This window comes from Scardinius erythrophthalmus (genome assembly GCF_964197995.2).
Source record: "Scardinius erythrophthalmus genome assembly, chromosome: 5".
Classification (NCBI taxonomy): domain Eukaryota; kingdom Metazoa; phylum Chordata; class Actinopteri; order Cypriniformes; family Leuciscidae; genus Scardinius; species Scardinius erythrophthalmus.
This window is the reverse complement of record NC_138225.1, coordinates 28,447,071-28,469,294: the sequence shown is the minus strand read 5'-3', so window position 1 is coordinate 28,469,294 and position 22,224 is coordinate 28,447,071. Positions and strand designations below refer to the sequence as shown.

Genomic DNA, 22,224 nt, shown 5'->3' with positions numbered 1-22,224 from the left:
AATTACATTTTATGGAATAACATCCAAAAAAGTTTGCTTAATTGCAAAAAGGTGTTTGGTAGTGATGTTCCTTAAAGTTACACACAGATTTTCAGACTTTTAACACATTTCCCTCAAAATGATGGTACCTATCTACAACGAAAGAGAGGCTATGAGAGACTATTTCCTGATCAAAAACGTAGGGGTGTGGTTAAAATCAGTCTCAGCCAATGTACTAAAACACACACTGTTTTGGTAGTGACATGAAAATGCGGGACACATTTTTTTTTACTTAAAGTTTCATGATTTAAAAATAAAATATTATTATTATTATTATTATTTTTACTTGACTTTTTAAAAGAAATCAAAAAAGATATTTTTAAACACAACAATGGAAAAAATAAAAAAATAAACATTTCAATATCATTTTCACAAGTTGAAATTTAGGGGTTAGGGTTCGGGACAGCCACCTACCAATTTATATCAATTTATATTTATATCAATTATGGGATTCAATAGATAATAAAAGGATCTTAGTAAACATCTAAGATTTGAATACTTAAATGCTTTTTAAATGTGTTTTTTGGTTGTGGGACAGCAGTTTGCTCCAATTCTGTAGAATGGCCCAATTTTCGTTTCGTTTGCTTCCTATCACTTCCGAATCAAAATAATATAGATGTTTTGTTTAATGCCATTTACGTGCTCGGAATTATCGTAAATACTAGTTTGCGTCCTCTCAAGTCAAAATTTGTAATCACGATTCACGACTTCAGAAGTGGGAAGTAGGAAACTTCCGCTTGCACGTGAAGGCAGAATAACAAATTGTAGTCAACGACCTTGAAACTGGATTTAAGAAAAACTACACTTCCCATCTATCGCAAGACCCAACGCGCATGAGCGGTAAGCGCCATATCCTGGTACGACCTTCTCATATAAAAAGGCAGGGTTACGAGTCAGAGTTCGTTAGAGAATAGGAAACCAATGATTCCCATATGTCCAGTAGTCTCCTTCACCTATGGTGAGTAAAATTGGGTTTTTAAAAGCACATTGAGATATCAGTGCGCGTTTCAAAAAGGGAGAGGATGTGTTTGGGATCATGTTACGGTTGTGCGGGGATCGTCGGCTTTCTGTCGTCGTAGTTTCCTGCGTGTTTTCTTCCTCCGCATGATACGGCTCTTCATCATGGTTGCCATTTCACACAGTCGCTTACCCTCCTTGAATCTGTCTCTTTTTCAGTGCCCAGCCGGCTTGGTGAAGATGCCAAAATGGCCACCGGCAACTACTTTGGATTTACCCACGGTGCGGCGGCCCAGTACAGGTAAGGTCCACGATGTTTAATGGGGATTGTGGTGATGGTACAGTAATGGTGGGATTTGTCCCCGCTGCCTTTGTTGCTGGATTTGGGTGGAGGTGGGGGTAGGGGAGGGAGGCGATTGGCTATGCTTTATGCCTCGAGATAAACGACTGGAGAGAAAATAATGCATTCTCACACGCATTTTACATACCCATGTTTTTGATAGTGTGATATTTGTCTTTTATTTTTATAGGGAGAGGCGTTTAAATGTTTTATTCTGGGGAGCATTATAGGGAAAATGTAATTACTGGACAAACTACAAATAAGAGGTTATAATACCGCTGTATAATTTAAAGCATTTTTTTTATATTAACATTCGGTGTTGTGACCAGCAGGTGCACAAATTTAAACCGGTGATCATAGTTTAAAATAAACAGGTTTTATAATATCTGTACATTTTAGTTATAAATGTAACATTTTTGGTTTGAAACTTTTGGCCGAGGTTCAGTAAATAACTATTTGTTTACGTTAATCCCTTCAGACTAGTTTGCACCATGAACAGACACGACTCCTATCTTTGAGTTTATCTGCAACACGCGACGTTTCTTGGATATTAACACTGTTGTGAACTCATTCTGATATTCACTTGTTTAGATAAACCGAGTTTACTCCGAGCAGCCAAAATGAAGTAGACTGCAGCTGTCAGTCATCTCTCCTCTAGCTCTGCACTAGAGCAGCTCTGCGCATGCGCGTACAGCTCAGCGCTTTTCTATACACATAAGTGTTTAAGACAGACAGGCAATTTTATGTGGTCGCGCCACGCTATTACAAAAACTGATTTGACACTTTATCGTCGTTAAACTAAAATTTAAAATCTAACCGAATAAATTATAAATGTTGTGTGTGTGCTTCCGAAGGGCGATGTCTTGCGCCTCAAGGACCCTTTGAATGTCACTCCTGTCCTGATCCACTTTTTAAAGGGTTTAGTAGGCCTAGGTTGAGTTTTTATTTTTCAGTTACTTGTTTTTAAGAGTAATTATACTATTCCTGTTTAGGTGTTTTGTCACTGCTCCATGTGTTGATTATTTCTCATAAGCTGGATCATATTTCTGACCAGTTTTCCAAGGCCTTAGTGTTTGCTATTATATTGAGCTTGATGGCTTGACATTTTGGAAATAGTTGCAGTTTATACTTGGGTGGATAGTGGTTCAAGTTGATTAATTTAGCTCTTCTAGATGCCTAGATTTTAGATGCCTTTGGTGTATGGTGTGTTATAGCTCGAGATGTGTGATTTCAGCTTTTAGACCGATTGACGATTAGAGCAAGAGAGAATTAGTATTCGGATGACATTTTGTCTGCCTTTTTATCAAGAAAATGCTGCACTAAATCATTTAATCCACTGATTTGATCTTCTACATGCATCTTCTGTCAAGCCAATGGATTTGGTGCATTAAGTCCAGCTATCAGAAAAGGCTATTATAAATTAATCTCCAATATAATGGCCTGGTTTCACAGACAGGCCTTAGTTCAATTAGGGCATTTAAGTAGCTTTTATAAAAGTGTCTTAGAAAAAAGAACATTACTGGTGTGCATCTTGAGAAAAAACAATTGTACTGACATATTTTACGATATGTAAAATTTTTCAGACATGTTGCTTTCAGTTAAGACCGCTCAAATAATGCTTTTTACTCTAGGACCAGACTTAAGCCTTCTCTGTGAAACTGGGGGAAAATGTTATGGAGCAAGTTGCATGCTAACGTGAATATCTCAAAATATCATATCTTCAGAATTCTAAAGTTTTTCTTTTCATTTAAATAAAGTAAAATAATTAATCCTTGCATTTTAGATCTCATGTCAACTTCCCAAATGTATTTTGTCAGCTACCCTTATGTTTTCTAGATATTAATTGCAATTGTTAATTTAATATTAAATAATTGCACATGCTTTAGTTTAGCACAGACGTTGGTAAGTTGGCAGACTATAAGCTGTCAGTGTTGTCATCTAAGACTCTGGTCCTCTTCTCTGCAGTCAGCAGCCGGCCGCTGGGGTAGCATACACCCATCCCACTACAGTGGCCAGCTATACTGTGCATCAAGCACCGGTGGCGGCGCACACTGTAGCGGCAGCATACGCCCCTACAGCCGCCACGGTTGCTGTTGCTAGGCCTGCACCAGTCGCTGTAGCAGCTGCGGCTACTGCTGCTGCTTATGCAGGATACCAGCCAGCCCACGCTGCCACGGATTATGGGTATGCGCAGAGACAGCAGGAGGTACCCCCACCACCACCTCCTGTCACCTCACAAAACTACCAGGTAAAAGAAAGGAGCAAATTTGCTTTTTACTTTTAGTTCTACTTTAGTACATTACTGTTCAAAAGTTTGTCAGCAAGATTAAAAATAAAATCTGTTATTGGTTTTATCCTGGAAAGGATGCATTAAATTGATCAAAATTGACAGTAAAGACACTTTCAATGTTACAAAAGATTTCCATTTTGAAAAATAGCTCTTTTGAACATTCTATTCATCAAAGAATCTTGAAAGTATCACTGTTTTCAAAAAAATATTCAGCAGCACAACTGTTGACACTGAAGACTGGAGTAATGGCTGCTGAAAATTCAGCTGTGTCATAACGGGAATAAAATACAATTTAAAATATATATATAATTAAAATAAAGTCATTTAAATTAAAATGAGTTTACTGTATTTGATTAAATAAATGCAGCCTTGTGGAGCATAACTTTTAAAAACACTTGTCCATGTCCCTTTACTGTTGCAGGACTCCTATTCATATGTGCGTTCCACAGCTCCGGCTGTAGCATATGACAGTAAACAATACTACCAGCAACCTGTGGCTACACCGGCTGTGGCTGCTGCAGCAGCCCAGCCACAACAGACTGTGGCCGAATCCTACTATCAGACCGGTACGCTGGACACATCTTGGCGTTTAAATGGAAAGAAATATTTTCATAGTTCTGTTTTTATCTTTGTAAATTCTCTCCTATCAGTTTATTTCCAAATGTGAAAAGCCTTCGTGTTCCATAAAAGCTTTAACATTGAATTTATTTTATAATTATTTTTCCAATGCTATCTGAGGGCACAGAATGAAATCAGTCTTATTCAGGTCACCCTTTAAATGATCTGTATTGGAAAATATCCTTTACAACTTTGTTTTACTCCTCCCTCTAGCACCCAAAACTGGATACAGCCAAGGCGCCACTCCTTACACCCAGACCCAGCAAACGCGTCAGGTTACAACTATAAAGCCAGCCACCCCCAGCCCTGCCACCTCAACCTTCTCCATTTACCCAGTGTCCTCTGCCGTACAGCCGGCTGCAGCTGCCTCTGTAGTCCCATCATATTCTCAGAGTCCCACCTACAGCACCAATGCAGTCACATACTCTGGTAAGAATATCATGCTTCAATTCAAAGGCATTTGTGGGTTGTTGTTGATCTGATATAATGAAATGTACACTGAGCCCTGGAGACACCCAATTTCTCATTTAGGATTGTCACCAACAACTATTTTGGTGATAGAGTAATCGGTTGATTATTTTGATGAGTAATTGGATAGTGTTTTGTTTTTGTTTTTTTATTAAAAATAGACCTACGGTAGGGGTGTAACGATACACGTATTCATATTGAACCGTTCGGTACGCATTACAAACCGAACGATACGGTGGCCGAGAGGTGCAAAACAAATCGCAATAATGAAAACAATAACAAATCCAAAAACAAAACTACAAATTATAAACACAATGGCAATTCTAAAAACAAATTAACAAGTAGAATGATTCGTTGGACCATTTTTTTTATTTTATTTTTTTTTCCTGCTGGTGCGGACCAATATTTTGTTAGCAGTTGCGCTGGTGTGACATAATGGCAAACATAATGAAAGCAGAACGAAACTGCGCGACTCATTTGTGCTTAACGGACCGTTTATCAGTTTGGACCAATGTTAGTGCAAATTGAGCCGATCTTGATCAAGCAACACTGTTACTACACCGTGCTAAGTGATCCAGTAAAGAAGGCATTTGAATTGGCCACAGAAATGATAACTTCGCTGTTAGATCTAGTGAGAAGCATTCAACTTTCTCCGTTATTAACCGTAGATCTCTAATAGATCAAACAGTGCTGACATGGAAACCAGGAGAAACATTGTGCCATGAATGAACTAGTTGTAGGCTTTAAGTCCACAGATCAGCAACATTCACCATGGATTTAATGTCGTAACACTAACTGTAACCATGGAAGTTTGGCAGGAATAGTAAAATGTTTTCAAGTACGTCACACATTTTTCCATCACTCCAAAACTGAAATATTATCATATTTAAATGTAGTTTTATAAATGGTGTAATCTTTGAAGGATGAAATATATAAATATAAATTAAATAAATATTTTTTTTGTTGTGCTTTTGAATTATTTCAACATTAACATTTGAGGGCAGCATTTTTATTCATAATCTGGAGCCTTGTAAACTTAAAAATAAAACTACCCATTGTCATTTCTGTAAGTTAAGTCTATTTATTACCAAGGTATTTGTCAGTAATAGTCAAAATGGTGGAAAATGTGAATAACTGCACTGCAGGTTGATTTCAGGTGTGCCCCTAAATTTTCTGCTTGTCCGTCTAAAATTTTCAAAAGTCTGGAGTCCTTTACTTGACAATAGTCTACATCAGTGGTAATACTTCAAACATGTCAACTCATTTACACTGACGTCACCCCAGTGTGTCAATAAGTGGAACTAGACGAAAACAAGGAGAAACACACACACTACAAACTATCCCTGCAGCATTTGGTGGACATTCTCATCTTTCTGAAAAAAGCTGCTAAGACACCCCAGATGTTGTTCAAGTATAGCTCCATCATTGTTCAAGTAAAAAAAGATCACACTGTATGATGTTAGTTTTAATAAATATATATATATTTTTTTTAAATCAAGGAAATTTCTCTGGCATTTCTTTTTGCTGTATTGTACCGAACTGTGAATTTTGTGAACCATTACACCCCTAATCTAAGGTGAACAGTAGCCTTTAAAATGCATATAACAACAATGAAACTATAATAATTGGTTCAAATAAAGTATCAAAAGCAAGTAAACGTATGGTTTTATTGAACAACACTGCTAAAATACATAAAGGACATCGGCTTAAAAGGATATTGACGTATTATCCTGTTTTGGCGTAGGTTTATAAATGATTTGCATTACAAATCTGAGATGCCGCACGTTGCGTTCTCAGATGAATTTATAAGCAATCCAAACTTGCAGCATGCAGAGATGAAGTTTGAGACAATCTCCACAAATGTAAATGACAACAGTAAAGCCCAAAGCTCATCAGACTATATATATATTATATATATATATAATATAATATAATTTTTTATTTTTTTTACCAAATGTATGTTATTGGAAACCCAAACAAACCCAATACTATAGAGACTGAGTTTATGTGGGCAGCATTTACTGTGAACTCTGAGACTCGTGTGACCTGCATGCATGTAATTTAATTTAGTCACAGCCTTTGTATGCACTTAAACACGCGCTGAGGGTTCAACAGCCTAGGAGTTCACAATATATCGCTGTTATGCACTATTTTAATATATCGTACAGCCTTGGAAAAGTCTAATAATTAGATTCATGGATTCTCATCCATAGAATGTGCCACTTCTGGTATTTTGTCAGATTATCAGCACAGGTAAATTGCAATTGAGGATTTTTTTTTTAAACGAGTACTTCCAATTAAATCGAGGAATCGTGACAGCCCTATTCATTTAAAGAGGTCCTATTATGCTTTCACTTTTTCAACTTTAGTTAGTGTGTAATGTTGCTGTTTGAGCTTTGTAACCTTGCAGATCTTTTTTTATGCTCAGTCAAACACGCGCTAAGCGATGCCAATCACAACATACTGGGCCAGCTAACCAATCACATTTCGTTTTTCGAAGGCTTCATCAAAAACGACGCGTTCGTCCAGACTGGAGATGGAGAGGAGCTATGTGTAAATTGTGATAATGTAATAATGTAAAATGTGAAAAATAATGTTTTTTTTTTTTTTTCAACAATCAAGCATGAAAACATTCTAGTACACCCCAAAAACAAAATCAAGACTTTGTAAAAGGGCATAATAGGACCCCTTTAAAGGATGAGTAGTTCAGCCAAATGCTTGATTAAAATCCAACTGAATGAAGTAAAATGCCTTTCTAGTACACTCTAAAGTATAAGCATAAGTAATTTTTCATGCATCTTGCTCTCCAGTTATACTCCTCTTAAATTTGATTCCAGCCTAATTTTGAGTAGCGTTCATTGACGAGGCTTCCCTCTCCACACCCCGTCCGTATGTTTTAATACTGTATCAACCCCAAACCCTTGAACTTGGTATTGCTAGTGTCATGCGCTACCAGTTGAGCCACCGTATCTAGTTTTATAGATTTAAATTTCAAAATTACATTGCAATCCTATCAATCTCCAGTTGTGCTGTTGCCAATAATTGTTACTCTTTGTATATTCAGGAACGTCATACTCTGGCTATGAAGCTGCAGTGTATTCGGCTGCTTCCTCCTACTATCAACAGCAGCAACAGCAGCAGAAACAGGCGGCCGTCGCTGCAGCAGCCACTGCCGCATGGACCGGCAGCACTTTTACAAAGAAAACTCCTTTCCAGAACAAAACACTCAAACCGAAACAGCCCCCTAAACCACCACAGATACACTACTGTGATGTCTGCAAGATCAGTTGTGCTGGACCACAGGTATTTTATTATAATTAATGAATGATTTTTTTTTGCTGTTTGAGCTTGTTTCATGTGTAAAATGTGTAGGTGCCTTAAATTGGTTTTAATTTTTTCCTTAATTCTTTGTTGTTCCATGTTGTTCCATAAATTTATTGACAAATTTAATTCATTTTCTTTCAGTCATCAAAAGCATAAACTGTCTTTCTAGTTTATTGCATTGGGATTTGAAAATTATCATAAGTACTTGCAGGTGTGCGAAGTTAATTGTTTATTTTTTTGTCAAACTACACAGTAGAGGTGTACTTTAAAAAAGGAAACATGAAGGAAAAATTGTGATTCCTTAACAGCTTCATTATAATTATTTCTTCAAGTTTTTAAATGAAATGCTCAGAGTTGACTCTGAGCAGCTCTAGAGGTGAAGTTCATATGGTCATGTCCTCGTATAGTGCACCGAAAACACAATGAGCATCTTTCATGTGATTAAGTCAAGTCCCTTTTATTTATATAGCGCTTTATACAATACAGATTGTTTCAAAGCAGATTTACAGTGTTTGTAGTAGGTGAAAACCGCACCACTCATAACAAAAGGTCAGATACTTGCATGGATTGTGACACCTTCTGTATATGTCTTATCGCCTATTTTTCAGACCTATAAGGAGCATCTGGAGGGTCAGAAGCACAAAAAGAAAGAAGCCGCGCTGAAAGTATCGCAGAGCAGCAGTAGCAGCAGTGGAGGCGGAAGCTCCGCCCGCGGCACACAGAATCAGCTACGCTGTGAGCTCTGTGATGTGTCCTGTACTGGGGCAGATGCCTACGCCGCACACATCAGAGGAGCCAAACACCAGAAGGTACATGACTCACTTTCTGATTTCAGCACATAATAATCTGCTTTAGCCTGTTTTTGGCAGCTCTTTTTTAGAACACGTATAATTCTGGCTCTCCGTTGTAGAGGATCTCTTAGGGAGTCTGTCAGTTACAATATACAAAACAACGTTTTTTGAAGGGGAATAATGATGCATTAGTACAAGCATACTAGATTATGTAATGCCAAGTTGTAATGAGTAAAAATCTTCATAGCACTGGATTCTTTAAAAATGTGGGTGGGATGTTTATTAAATCCACCTAATATCTAATTGCATTCTGTTTCTATAGGTTGTGAAATTGCATACCAAGCTAGGAAAGCCAATACCATCCACCGAGCCCAGTGTTGTTTCCCAGTCCTCTACCTCCAGTACCGCAGCTCCTAATAAGACTACCAGCTCCAACATCAACAGCTCCACAAGCACATCATCCAACCTCTCTGCTTCCTCTGTTTCTGCCTCTTACTTAAAATCTGGCAGCATGGTCAACAATATGGCTTCAGCTGCACAGGGCAAGAGTCCAGTGCCCAACAGTGTCTCGGTCAACAGCACCACTGTCAAGAAGGTCAACACACCCAAGATCAACTTTGTTGGTATGTCTTGAACAAATGTTATTTGTTCTTTGACTGATCCTATGGTACTTTTTTTTTTTTTACATTTATTTTTTATTTTGTAAATAAGTGTTTTTATTTAATTATTTTCTTTTCTTTGCATGACCAAAACAGGTGGAAACAAATTACAGACCACTGCTGTTAAAAATGATGAATCCAAGATTGAGGCAGCTAAAACTGCACAGTCCGCTGTGTCTGCACCACCACCAGATGGAAAGAATGAAACGCTTGACCCTCTGTCACCTCAGTCAGCACTTGCAGCCCTGCAGAGCGATGTTCAGCCCGTCGGACATGACTATGTAGAGGAGGTATTATAAGGAAAAGTTCCTATGTGGAAATGAAAGTAATTAAGTCATGTAGCCAAGTGCAAACAAAGGTTGTTGTTTTTGTTTTTTAGGTAAGGAATGATGAAGGAAAGGTTATCCGGTTCCACTGCAAACTGTGTGAATGCAGTTTTAATGACCCAAATGCCAAGGAAATGCATTTGAAAGGAAGGAGACATCGACTGCAGTATAAGGTTAGTGGGTGATTTAGTGGGATTAGTTTGCAGTGATTCTTTTGATTAATGCAAAAAACTCTAAATGGTTGTGATATTTCAGTGTAGCTGATTTGTTTTGTTTTTTACCATTGTAGAAAAAGGTGAACCCAGATCTCCAGGTGGAAGTGAAACCTAGCATCCGAGCCAGGAAGATCCAAGAGGAAAAGATGAGGAAGCAGATGCAAAAGGAAGAGTATTGGAGAAGGCGTGAAGAAGAGGAGCGCTGGAGGATGGAGATGAGGTGTGACGCTTTTTCTCCCTCAATGTCAGTATCTACATTTGAGAATTTTAAGAGGTCCTAAATATAGTGTTTGTCCTCAGACGCTATGAAGAGGACATGTATTGGCGGCGTATGGAGGAAGAGCACCACTGGGATGAAAGACGCAGAATGCCTGATGGCGGTTATCCACAGGGTCCACCTGGACCTCCTGGTCTTCTTGGAGTGAGGCCTGGGATGCCCATTCCTCAACCACAAGGACCAGTGGTAAGTCCTGAAAACTGCTATGGAGATGAAATGTGCTGGATTTGCCAAAACATGTGGCTTGTGTTTGAGATACACAAGATATATTGTACCTACAAGGTGCAAGTTTTTTTTTTTTTTTTTTTTTTTAAGGAATTCAATTTGATGCCTCCTTGCTGAATAAAAGTTATCAAGTTAAGGGCTGCCCCTGACTAAAGTTCTAGTCTACTAGTAGTCCTTAAATTAAGCCATTAGTTGTGTGTGATATTAATTTAATTTTAATGGTATACCGAGGAGAGGGAGGTGACAACAGAAAATGGTTTCAAAGAATATTATGTGACATTGCTAACATTGTTCTACTTTACAGAGAAATACTAAACCATTTTTAACTTTCTGCTCAGAATCCAAGAAAAAAAAGTATTCTTAATCTTATCAATTTTATAAATGGTTTTGCTGCTCAATATTTGTGGAAAATAAGTAGTTTATGGAGAACCAAATCAGCATTTTAGAATTGATTTCTGAAGGATCGTGTGACTGTATTAGTGTAGTTGGCTGCAAAAAGGTCTACACAGATTTCCACAAATTTCTTTAAGGGACTGATAAATGAGATTCTTTTTTTTGTTGCACAAACAGATTGGTTGGTTGAAAACAATCTATATGGTCAAATGGCCCTTTCCTATCAAAAATTAGGAAGTTCTTGACTAAAATAAGTTGCATTAAACAGCTTAATTTTTTACTAGTATATCAGTTTTGTAGTGAATTTAGTTTTGTTGCATATTTAGTTGTTTCTGTTTTTTCAAGAGAGAAACATCAGATTTTGCAAACATATATCTATTACTGAAATGTCAAATTTATTTGGTTTATAACATGTTTTTGTTGCAGCCTCCACGTCGCCCTGATTCTTCGGATGATCGTTATGTGATGACCAAACATGCAGCTATTTACCCATCTGAGGATGAGCTCCAGGCCATCCAGAAGATTGTATCAATCACTGAGCGAGCACTTAAGCTTGTCTCTGACATCATTACTGACCAAGATACAACTGTAAAGGGCAACGAAGAGGACAAAGAAAAGAAAGAGCCTCCCAAAGACAGGTGGGAGAAGAGTGCTCTAATGATTCTCAAAGCAGAGAGGAAAAACAAGGCCAAAGCTATACATGACCTCTTGTGCATTGCAGGGTGCTGAAAGGAGTGATGCGAGTGGGTGTTCTTGCCAAGGGGCTGCTTCTGCGAGGAGACACGCATGTCAACCTGGTCCTCCTTTGTTCTGAGAAGCCAACCAAGAATCTGCTCACACGCATTGTGGAACATCTCCCTAAACAGCTCACGGTACTGGCTCAATGCAGTGTAAACCGCAAAATAGTAGATTTTTACCTGCAATATTTATTTCAAATGCTTCAAAGGGTCAGTTCACCCAAAAATTTAATGTCATTACTCACCCTCATGGCGTTCCAAACCCGTAAGGCCTTTTGTTCATCTATGGAACACAAATTAAGATTATGAACTAACTAACCCTTTCAGGATGTAGAGTAACTGCACCACCTGTTATTGTGGGTCAAGGTTTGCCCAATCTTAAATGGATGGTTGTGACCTTTTTCAACACTGCTAACCCATGTGTTTCTCAGATCGTAACACCGGAGAAATACGAGGTAAAAGGCTCCGTTCAAGAGGCTGCCATTATCCTTACCTCCTGCACTGAGTCCAAGATGCAAGTGACCATCACCCTCACCTCACCCGTCATCCGAGAGGAGAACCCCCGGGATGGAGGTTGGAAAAGACGTTGCTCACATTAACCGACTACCTATCAGATTAATATTTTTATGCTGATTTTGACAACCTAAAGAGCCCATCTGTTGGCACTGTGGAGATGGAAGTAGATGTTAATACTGGCACAATTATGTTTGCACCTTTTGGACTTGGAGCATTTAATAAAAAATAAAAAAATAGGTTTGAAAGTAGTAAATATTAAACCTGGTATGTGCTTGAGCTTGGCCGTACATAAGTGACCTACAGTTTTCCTTTTAAAAATTAACCCATTGAGGTAAAGTGCCTCTTTCTCTTTATTTATACTTTATTTCATTTGAAGCCTGTAATGTTCATACTATAACAGGATTGAAGCCAGTTGAAGTGGCTTCAAGTTGCTTTAGAGCCGAGTTCAACACTGCCAGGTTTTACCCAACCATCTCCGATGCCGGCAGTGGTGCTCCGGGTCCTCTTTGTAACACCTTTTCCAGTGCTCTTGAAGCTCTACCCAAAACAAGCATGATAAGTGTTTGCATTGTGTAAGTCTAGTTAGTCCCGGGTAAGATTCATTTTTGTTTCCTGTGTTCAAGGGGATTGTGTCCTATGCAAAATCATTTTCTTTCTCAGGGGGTCATAGAGTTTGTTCAGGGGTAATATTCTGTGCAAACAAAACTTAATTCCTGATTTAGTTCCTGAATAGAAATGGAATGTGTACCATGTCCCCACAGGAAACAAATCTTATTTTCGTCTGGTGGTGAAAATGTTCACCATTCTAAGGTCCCCTGTTCCAAAATGAAAGTGCTCCCCTGAGAGAAGCAATCCAAATATAGAGCTTGATAAATGGTGAAATTTGGCTTTCAAACAGGTGTTACTTTAATTCCTCCATTAGATGAAAAAAAAAGTACGATTTAACAAAATGCCACATTTCCCCAAGTAGTAGATTAACCACCAATAACCCGTTTGTCTTTTTTATATCCTTACAATGAAGAGTATTAGTTGGTAAGAAGTCGCTGAAAGTCTTAAATGCAGGCTTTGTGGCCATGCCACCATTCCTGTTTGGCTCCTTAGGGGAGTATCAGTCAGCTTTTGGGAAGAAGGCTTTGATAGAGGAATCTTTGGTTGGACCTGGGGTTTTACAGCCTTCGGTATAAATTGAGAAATGGGGGTTCTCCAAACCCAATCTTGACAGGTATGCATGCAGTGATGTCCTAATCCTCTTGCTGGGAGCTTCATATTTTCTTGCCAGCACGCATTGCTGCCTTCATGTATACAAAGCTTTTCAAGTCCAGCCCAAAGCCTCCTTGCATTTTCAGCAAATTGTCTCCCATCTGAGGCTACGTCTACCAGCTCCGGAAGGATTTTTGACCAAGGTCCCCCTCCTGAATACCTTCAAACACTTTGCCACACCTACCATTGCCATGTTACTGTAGTGGGTTGCTACAAATACTCATCAGCTGTTAACATTACACATCTCCCTTGATACCCCTGTTTTTTACATCATCATGATTTACACATCGGGTACCATTTGTAGCCCATTATCTTTCCAATGTTTCTGGATCAGTACAGTGGCTTTGTTTTTCAATGGAATCCTCAAAGCATTTTTCATAACATTATACTTCAAACTTTACTTATGTAGACATTGGAATCCACAATTTGTTGTTGCCCATAGCAAAAAAGAACTTTAGCCTCAACTGTTAAGTCAGCTGGTTAAAGATGGCAAGAGATAAGGGAATTGTACACTTCCCGAATATATTCAAATTGGACTTGTGGTTTAAAATTCTACATATGCAACACATCTGATACTAGAAATCTAGAGCAACCAATTTTTGGATTTTATTAGCATTAAAAAAACAACAAAGTAATGTATTCTAAAGGTTTTTTCTACTATAAGGAATAAACAGGATGGTACGTAGTTGGCAAAATGGCACAATTTGAAGAATTTTCCAAATTAATGTTTGTAAACCTATGTGATATGATATAAAATTACATAAGATGGATGTTTTAATGTGTGAATCTGCTATTAGTAGCAATTACGGATTGTATCAGTATGACGACTTTTAGGCTAGTTCACTATATTTTAGCATTTGAAACTCATGCATTGTCATATTCCCATCAATTTCAAATGGTGGATTGCAGAGCATTGATTTGATGAGCCATAACTGATATGATCTTTATCAAGAGATTTATATTGCTAGTAATTATAGGTGTCATGCTAACTAAATGCAAAGTACCAAAAAAAAAAATCATGAGTGCATTTCCTATTCTAATTAAAATCCTACATCGCTATGCCACATTCTCTAGTGTTTTCTCACCCGCTTCTATCCCTGAAAAAGGCCTTTTAATTCAGGACTCATCTGTCCCTATCCTGTTTCTTTCAACACCACATCACAGACTAAATAGAAGTGCACCCAATGGCAAGTGTGGCTGATCCATAATGTTGTTGAAAAGATCTGAAAGATTCTGCATATGGGGTGAAATGTGAAATACATATACAGGTTTTTACATTTTGAAAGATATATGATCAGGAACAGACTGGTATGTGTGGCAATGTGTTCTTTGGCAGTCTCTCTGACCTGGTCAAACACCCATTCCTTACCACCATTTGACAATTCGATCCATTTTTAGATGTAACCTCGAGTATGGTGAAAGACCCAGCGGACGTCTTGGACAGGCAAAAATGCCTTGACGCTCTGGCTGCCCTACGCCACGCTAAGTGGTTCCAGGTTCGGAACATCATTTTACTTTCTTCTTGTAGCCTTATGAGATGTATTCCTTTTTATTTGTTCATTTAAGTTGTTTAGTCTTTTGTTTTTAAATTTTAAACCTCAAAGTTGATTTTTTTGGGAGGAAAAAGTGATACAAGGATGCAGTATAAAATTTGGTGATTGATACTATATCTTTTCCATTTTGTTTTTGTATATATGAGCTGATTTGATCCTAACAAATTAAGCATCCTTGCATACATGTCATTTATTCATAAGTCTTATATTAAATACTTAGCATGTAAAATGATTCCATAAGGCTGCAGAATACCTTTGCATAAAGTGTCATCGATAAGAGCTTTCATGTTGAGCATTTGTTTTTTTTTGTTTTTTTGTGATTTATTTATTTTTCTTCTTTTCTTTATTTTTGTTAATGATTTTTTTTCTTGGGAATAGGGATTGAGAGGAAAGGAATATCTGATTAGTTTACTGTGTTGTTGCCATCTCCGCAAATACACAGGCAAAGTAAAGCAGATTTCCTTGACTGCTTCAGTTCCTATGCAACTACTCTTGCAAACTGATCTTTTGTAAAATGAAAGTATATGTTTGTGAAGTATTTGACAATTGAGGTCAAGGTTTACAAGATTACCAAGGAGTCATTCCAAGTGAATCTTGCAAACTTTGAACTCTTGTACTAATGGTGAGGTAAAATACTGCTGGGAATGGCAGCTTAAAAAAAAGTCAATTGGTCCAGCTGTTTTTAAACCAGTTAAAAGCTTCCATTTTGAACAGTAGTGTTGCACCTCTCTCTGAACTCTGCCATGTTGTATGTCTTTACTCCTGTGCATTAACTAATCTTGACTTCACTTCACTGCACTGAAGGCTAGGGCTAATGGGCTCCAGTCATGTGTCATTGTCATTCGAATACTGCGTGACCTGTGTCAGCGAGTACCCACCTGGTCTGCCTTTCCTAGCTGGGTAAGTAAAGACAGAAATACCTGGCCATTGACCATTTGCACATTTTTCTCCGTTCATACATACAGTAGTGAGAACAAGTATTAGATACACTGCCGATTTTGCAGGTTTTCCCCACTTACAAAGCATGTAGAAGTCTGTAATTTTTATCATAGGTACTCTTCAACTGTGGGTGACGGAATCTAAAACAAAAATCTAGAAAATCACATTGTATGATTTTTAAGTAATTAATTTGCATTTTATTGCATGATATAAGTATTTGATACATCAGAAAAGCAGAGCTTAATATTTGGTACAGAAACCTTTGTTTGCAATTACATTTCCTGTAGTTCTTGACCAGGTTTGCACACACTGCAGCAGGGATTTTGGCCCACTCCTCCATACAGACCTTCTCCAGATCCTTCAGGTTTCGGGGCTGTCGCTGGGCAATCCGGACTTTCAGCTCCCTCCAAAGACTTTCTATTGGGTTCAGGTCTGGAGACTGGCTTGGCCACTCCAGGACCTTGTGATTCTTCTTACGGAGCCACTCCTTAGTTGCCCTGGCTGTGTGTTTCGGGTCATTGTCATGCTGGAAGACCCAGCCACGACCCATCTTCAATGCTCTTACTGAGGGAAGGAGGTTGTTGGCCAAGATCTCGCGATACATGGCCCTATCCATCCTCCCCTCAATACGGTGCAGTCGTCCTGTCCTCTTTGCAGAAAAGCATCCCCAAAGAATGATGTTTGCACCTCCATGCTTCACGGTTGGGATGGTGTTCTTGGGGTTGTACTCATCCTTCTTCCTCCAAACACGGCGAGTGGAGTTTAGACCATAAAGCTCTATTTTTGTCTCAGACCACATGACCTTCTCCCATTCCTCCTCTGGATCATCCAGATGTCATTGGCAAACTTCAGACAGGCCTGGACATGCGCTGGCTTGAGCAGGGGGACCTTGCGTGTGCTGCAGGATTTTAATCCATGATGGCATATTGTGTTACTAATGGTTTTCTTTGAGACTGTGGTCACAGCTCTCTTCAGGTCATTGACCAGGTCCTGCCGTGTAGTTCTGGGCTGATCCCTCACCTTCCTCATGATCATTGATGCCCCACGAGGTGAGATCTTGCATGGTGCCCCAGACCGAGGGAGATTAACCGTCATCTTGAACTTCTTCCATTTTCTAATAATTGCGGCAACAGTTGTTGCCTTCTCACCAAGCTGCTTGCCTATTGTCCTGTAGCCCATCCCAGCCTTGTGCAGGTCTACAATTTTATCCCTGATGTCCTTACACAGCTCTCTGGTCTTGGCCATTGTGGAGAGGTTGGAGTCTGTTTGATTGAGTGTGTGGAACCAGTGGTAACCAGTTCAAACAGGTGCAGTTAAAGGCAGGGTAGGTAGGATTTTTCAACAAATAAAAACTAATTCTAAATTTGTTTAAACTTTATTTATATATCAATACATAATTAAAATTTAAGTACTCTGAAAAAGAAAGTATAAAAATCGAGTGTCTGTAGACCTCTCACGACTGTTTTAAAGACAGATCATTATTTCCATTCACTCCACCCCCTCCCTTCTGGGCTCCTTCCAAAGCCACGCCCCCAAAACACATGAACGTGCGACGCCGACCGCTGAGCTGGAAGATGCATTATTTACCTGAAACGAGTGGAGAGGAAGGAGCACAGTGCATGTATTGACATCATGTCAGAATCACATGTAATAAAAAAATCTTACTTTATCATTATGAATATAAACAAATAAGATGTATTTTAGTACTCAAGCTAACATATCGATATTGGTAAAGTTTAAAATATATTGTCTTTGATTCGCTACCGAGCTAGTTATATTTATAAGGCAAAGCTAAAAACAGGTTGCATTGATGCACATTTTTCCATTTCCATCAGTTACACTGTGATGAAGATGAATTTCGTGTAAGATTTAAAACATATGGTGTTTTGCATATAAGAGTTTCATTGATGAAAGCATTGTTGACTCTGAGGACTACACTCCGGAGACAACTAGCTGTTACACATGCATTTTGTTATCTAAAGTTAAATTTTGCACAATTCAACACGAGAGCTATCAACTTGAGCTAGGCCTATTGTTTATTTATCGTCTCTACTAGGGCTCGCTAAGTGTAAAACATTGTAGTTATGCAAAGTAATGTTATGTTAGCTATATTAGGCAGCTACGTGTGCTTGTGATACATGCTTCTTGAAAACAAACAAAACAAAGTATAATCAAAATGAAAAAAGAAAGATTACCTGTCCAGCAGAAATAAAGCCATCAAGGAGTCACTTTTCAGCCCCTTGAGGTCCCTCAGTATTCGCCATTGCTGGAAAGCCACGCCAATATTAACTCGAGTTTTATTTCTTTGTTTATCCGAAAACTTTGTTATTTGCCTTTTCTAGTACTGTCTTTTTTTGCCTTGTTTGCCTTCGCTAACTGCATATATGCCGGTAATGTGAAATTTGAATGATCTTTCTCTGCCATTATTTTGCTCTTACCTAGGTAACTTCCGTGCCTTGAACTCAAATCAAACGGGTGCGCGCATGTGGGCAGATCCGGTAAAAACAGGGGTGGTAGCCATGGTTGCGAGAGAGAGTGACAGTCGCCTAAGCCAATCATTTGTTTCGTCCCAGATGGAAATAATGAGCTGTTTATTGCAGATTAAAAGGTCTACAGTCACTCGATTTTTATAATCTTTTTTTTTTTTCAGAGTACTTGCATTTTAATTATGTATTGATATATAAAGACAGTTTAAACCAATTTTGAAAAGTTTTTTTAGAAAAATCCTGCCTACCCCACCTTTAATACAGGTAATGAGTGGAGAACAGGAGGGCTTCTTAAAGAAAACCTAACAGGTCTGTGAGAGCCGGAATTCTTACTGGTTGGTAGGTGATCAAATACTTATGTCATGCAATAAAATGCAAATTAATTACTTAAATCATACAATGTGATTTTCCTTTTAGATTCCGTCACTCACAGTTAAAGAGTACCTATGATAAAAATTACAGACTCCTACATGCTTTGTAAGTGGGAAAACCTGCAAATTTGGCAGTGTATCAAATACTTGTTCTCCCCACTGTAGTTACACAGTGTTGGGGATTAGATGCTTAAAAGTGTGGTCATATTTGTGAAATTTTGCAGGTAGAAGGTCTTTTTTTCTATTGTCAATAGTGTAGTAAACGAGTTCCTTTCAAACCAAGCAGGTCTGTGAATCTGTGTGACCAACTTGAACCAGTTACGAAATCTGCAGGTGGTAATCTTTAACCCTCATGCAAAAAATTGTGTGGATTCATATGAATTTTAATGACGAATGTGACCACACTTTAACATGACCGCAGGTGTTTTTAAAATGGTGTAGTTTTTCCAGTGATGGACACAGCATATCACAATGCTAAGTTGCTGTTGACTCCTGTTTCGCTGGCATTAACACAATGCATAGATCTGTTCCTGTCTACATTACTCACGATTTCATATGTTACTGAAAAACAAGCTTGGAAAGCTATCCCATGTAGTATGAGGCCTTTCCTACAACCACCATGTTAAGTTCTGAATATTTTAAGGGATTGTTTCTCCCCAATTTCATTCCTTCCTTTATACTGTCCTTGGTGTAGCTTTGTTACTTGTAATTTAGCATCCCTAAGACTGTTGCTATAGAGCCACAGTACTGCAGAGTTTTGCTTCATCCCTCATCAAACACACCTGAACAAGCTAATCGAGGTCTGAAGGGTTACTAGAATACTACAGGCAGGTGAACTTTTATCAGGGTTGGAGCAAAACTCTGTGGGACTGGCTCTCCAGGACTGACGTTCACCACCCCTGCTATAGATGTTGTAAAAGCACAATGCTACTTTTCAGTCCTACTTAATTTGATCATTCTCCTTTCTTCCTCTTATGAGTAAACTGCTGCTTAATGTGCCATTTTATGAGCAAGTGTTTGATATTGTGGATTCTATTAAATGATTGTTGACTTTTCCAAGGCTATGGAGTTGCTGGTGGAGAAGGCCATCAGCAGTGCCTCTGGACCAATGAGCCCAGGAGATGCTCTGCGACGAGTCTTTGAATGTATTTCCTCAGGCATTCTGCTGTCTGGTAAGAGGGCCCTCTGATAATATCTGTAGCTTTTATGTTGATAGTCAGAAAATAAGTCGTTTTATGTAATCAGTTTTTTTTTCCATTGCATAAAATGAAAATGTGGGATGCATTAATTTACTGACAGCTTAGTTATATTGTTGCATAAAAAATCAACTTGAGAATCCAGGTGCTTAATTTAACATGCTCTCTGGCTTGTATGCCTTTCCTTGTAATGCAGGTGCTCCAGGATTGATAGACCCCTGTGAGAAGAATCCAACAGATACACTGGCTAGCATGGAAGAGCAGCAGAGAGAGGACATAACGTCAAGCGCTCAGGTGGAGTACACAGTAACTGCTTTGAAGAATATCTTTGTCATGCATTGACTCGACTTAAAAATATTTTAATGTATTTTGACAATTATTGTATAGTTATGCATGCAGTTATGGTCTCGTATTAATCGAGAGGTACATAATTTTTTTTCAGTTTGTGTATTGACCAGCCGCTTTCTCCAACAGTTTGCCTTGAGGCTTCTGGCGTTCCGTCAGATTCACAAGGTTCTGGGTATGGACCCCCTGCCCCAGATGAACTCGCGCTTCAACGTACGAAATAACCGCAAGAGGCGTCGCGATAACAGCGATGGCACGGATGGATTTGAAGCAGAAGGAAAGAAGGACAAGAAGGACTACGAGGGGTTCTGAAGTGCACTACAGTACAACTAGCCCTGTTCACCCTGCACCTGTTTCAAATTCTGTTTATTCCTGGTATACAAAATGCTATTTCTGTTGATCTCTCTCTCTGTGCATGCCGATTATATATTTTTTAGAACTGGTAAAGACCCGATTATGGCCACTTAGGGAAATGCCAGGCTTTATTTCCTTGACACAGACTCTATCCCATCTCAGTTGTTTAGTCTGGTGTCTTGGTTTAAAGATTGGAGATGCGCACAATCTAGAGAAGTTGAGCCTAAGTTCATGCTCCTTTTAGCACATTGGATGTGATCTTTCCCCATATTTGGATCTCTTATGAGTTTCAGGCTAGGCATTTCTAGAAGTTTGAGCTGCGCACTTATGTCCATGTGGAACAGATTCTTTAAAGTCCATCTTATCCTTCCAGTTACACATGTAAAGTAACTTTGACAATGGCTTCCTTGGCATTGCAATAAATTGTTTAGGTGTTTTCGTAATTTATTTTGTTTAGAGACATTCCTCTTAAAAACGCAAGATCAAAGATAAGATGGTTGATTTATGCAACGGGTTCGTCCTGTTGTGATGAATGTGATAACTTTGACTGGACGTGGATTTATACAAGCATGTATTTTCCATTGCTAGTGCATTCTGAAGGCTGGGTTGGCTTTTAACCATTTGTAAATTTGTCATTGGCTAACTAATGTCCTTGACACCTCTCTAGGACCTCATTCCTTCTATATGCTTGCAAGTGATGTAAAGCTGCACTTGTCCCAAAGTTAGGCTGTAAGTTTGCTGATAGCTGTGCCTCTGTGGTGTAGCTCTCACATTTCTCAAGACACCAACCGTTGAAATCAGACCTGGGCCAAATACCAGAAGTATCTACCAATTGTAAAATTTAAGGAATCTTGAGTTACAGGCCCATTTCAGATTAGTTATTCACACAAGGAAGTATTCAAACGGTGATCATTTGGAGTGTTTTAAGGTCGAAGACTTCATTGTTTTTCCTATCGATCTTGTAATTGACCCAGGTCTGCCTGTGTTTTGTGTTCATATTATTGTAAACCCTAAATGTATCTGTAAATGTGATCATATAAGTGTATGATCTCTAATATATGATCATTTAAAAAGCCTGTATCTAATCTTGCAATAGATCTTCAAAACAAATGCCTGTATGGTTTTAAAGCACAGGAATGTTGTTTTTTATGTTTTGTTTTTATGGATTTTGTTTTACTGGTTTATAGATGTGTAGTTGCTTGCTGTTAATTTTGATTTCTGGTTCGAGTTTGTTGATGGGAGGAACAAAAGTGAAATATCCGTGTTGTAACTGCAGATTGATGTAGACTTAACCTTTGATGCTTGTCATTCACTGTCAAGGTACTACTACAATGCTTATAATAAAAACATTTCTGAAATTATTATACATTCTATGAAATATAACTGAAATACATGTAGAGTCATATTCAACCAGAAGTTTTAGTTTGGTTTATCTTTATTGGTTTTGTTTGCTTTGATATTTCAGAATGTTACTCACAGATTAAAGGATTCAACTCTAGATCATTTTTGTGTATTACTTCTAGATTGCCACACAGGTGCTTGGTT

The 22,224-nt window shown here is 38.5% G+C and overlaps 1 protein-coding gene across 2 annotated transcripts; it reads left to right on the top strand.

Moving 5' to 3' along the window:
- The first annotated feature begins 896 nt into the window (after nucleotides 1–896).
- On the top strand, nucleotides 897–22,191 carry zfr (zinc finger RNA binding protein). 2 transcript variants are annotated; one of them, XM_081366965.1, is made up of 20 exons: nucleotides 897–997; nucleotides 1,216–1,297; nucleotides 3,302–3,584; nucleotides 4,048–4,192; nucleotides 4,458–4,673; nucleotides 7,777–8,015; nucleotides 8,645–8,845; nucleotides 9,150–9,450; nucleotides 9,583–9,776; nucleotides 9,866–9,985; nucleotides 10,102–10,247; nucleotides 10,328–10,490; nucleotides 11,349–11,560; nucleotides 11,644–11,794; nucleotides 12,091–12,232; nucleotides 14,834–14,931; nucleotides 15,793–15,888; nucleotides 19,845–19,956; nucleotides 20,177–20,274; nucleotides 20,455–22,191. In XM_081366965.1, the coding sequence occupies exons 1-20, from the start codon at nucleotides 961–963 to the stop codon at nucleotides 20,635–20,637; spliced, it is 3,219 nt and encodes a 1,072-aa protein (XP_081223091.1). In that variant the 5' UTR covers nucleotides 897–960; the 3' UTR covers nucleotides 20,638–22,191. The 2 variants fall into 2 exon arrangements, 1 of the variants encoding a protein (XP_081223091.1); XR_014030264.1 differs by lacking the exon at nucleotides 14,834–14,931 and having other exon boundaries at nucleotides 20,455–22,178.
- Nucleotides 22,192–22,224: the final 33 nt, after the last annotated feature.

Coding starts and splice junctions, on each gene's coding strand:
- zfr (XM_081366965.1), top strand. CDS start 961: ATGATTCCCATATGTCCAGTAGTCTCCTTCACCTATG. Junction 9,777..9,865: donor GACATGACTATGTAGAGGAG/GTATTATAAGGA, acceptor TTTGTTTTTTAG/GTAAGGAATGATGAAGGAAA. Junction 10,248..10,327: donor CGCTGGAGGATGGAGATGAG/GTGTGACGCTTT, acceptor GTTTGTCCTCAG/ACGCTATGAAGAGGACATGT.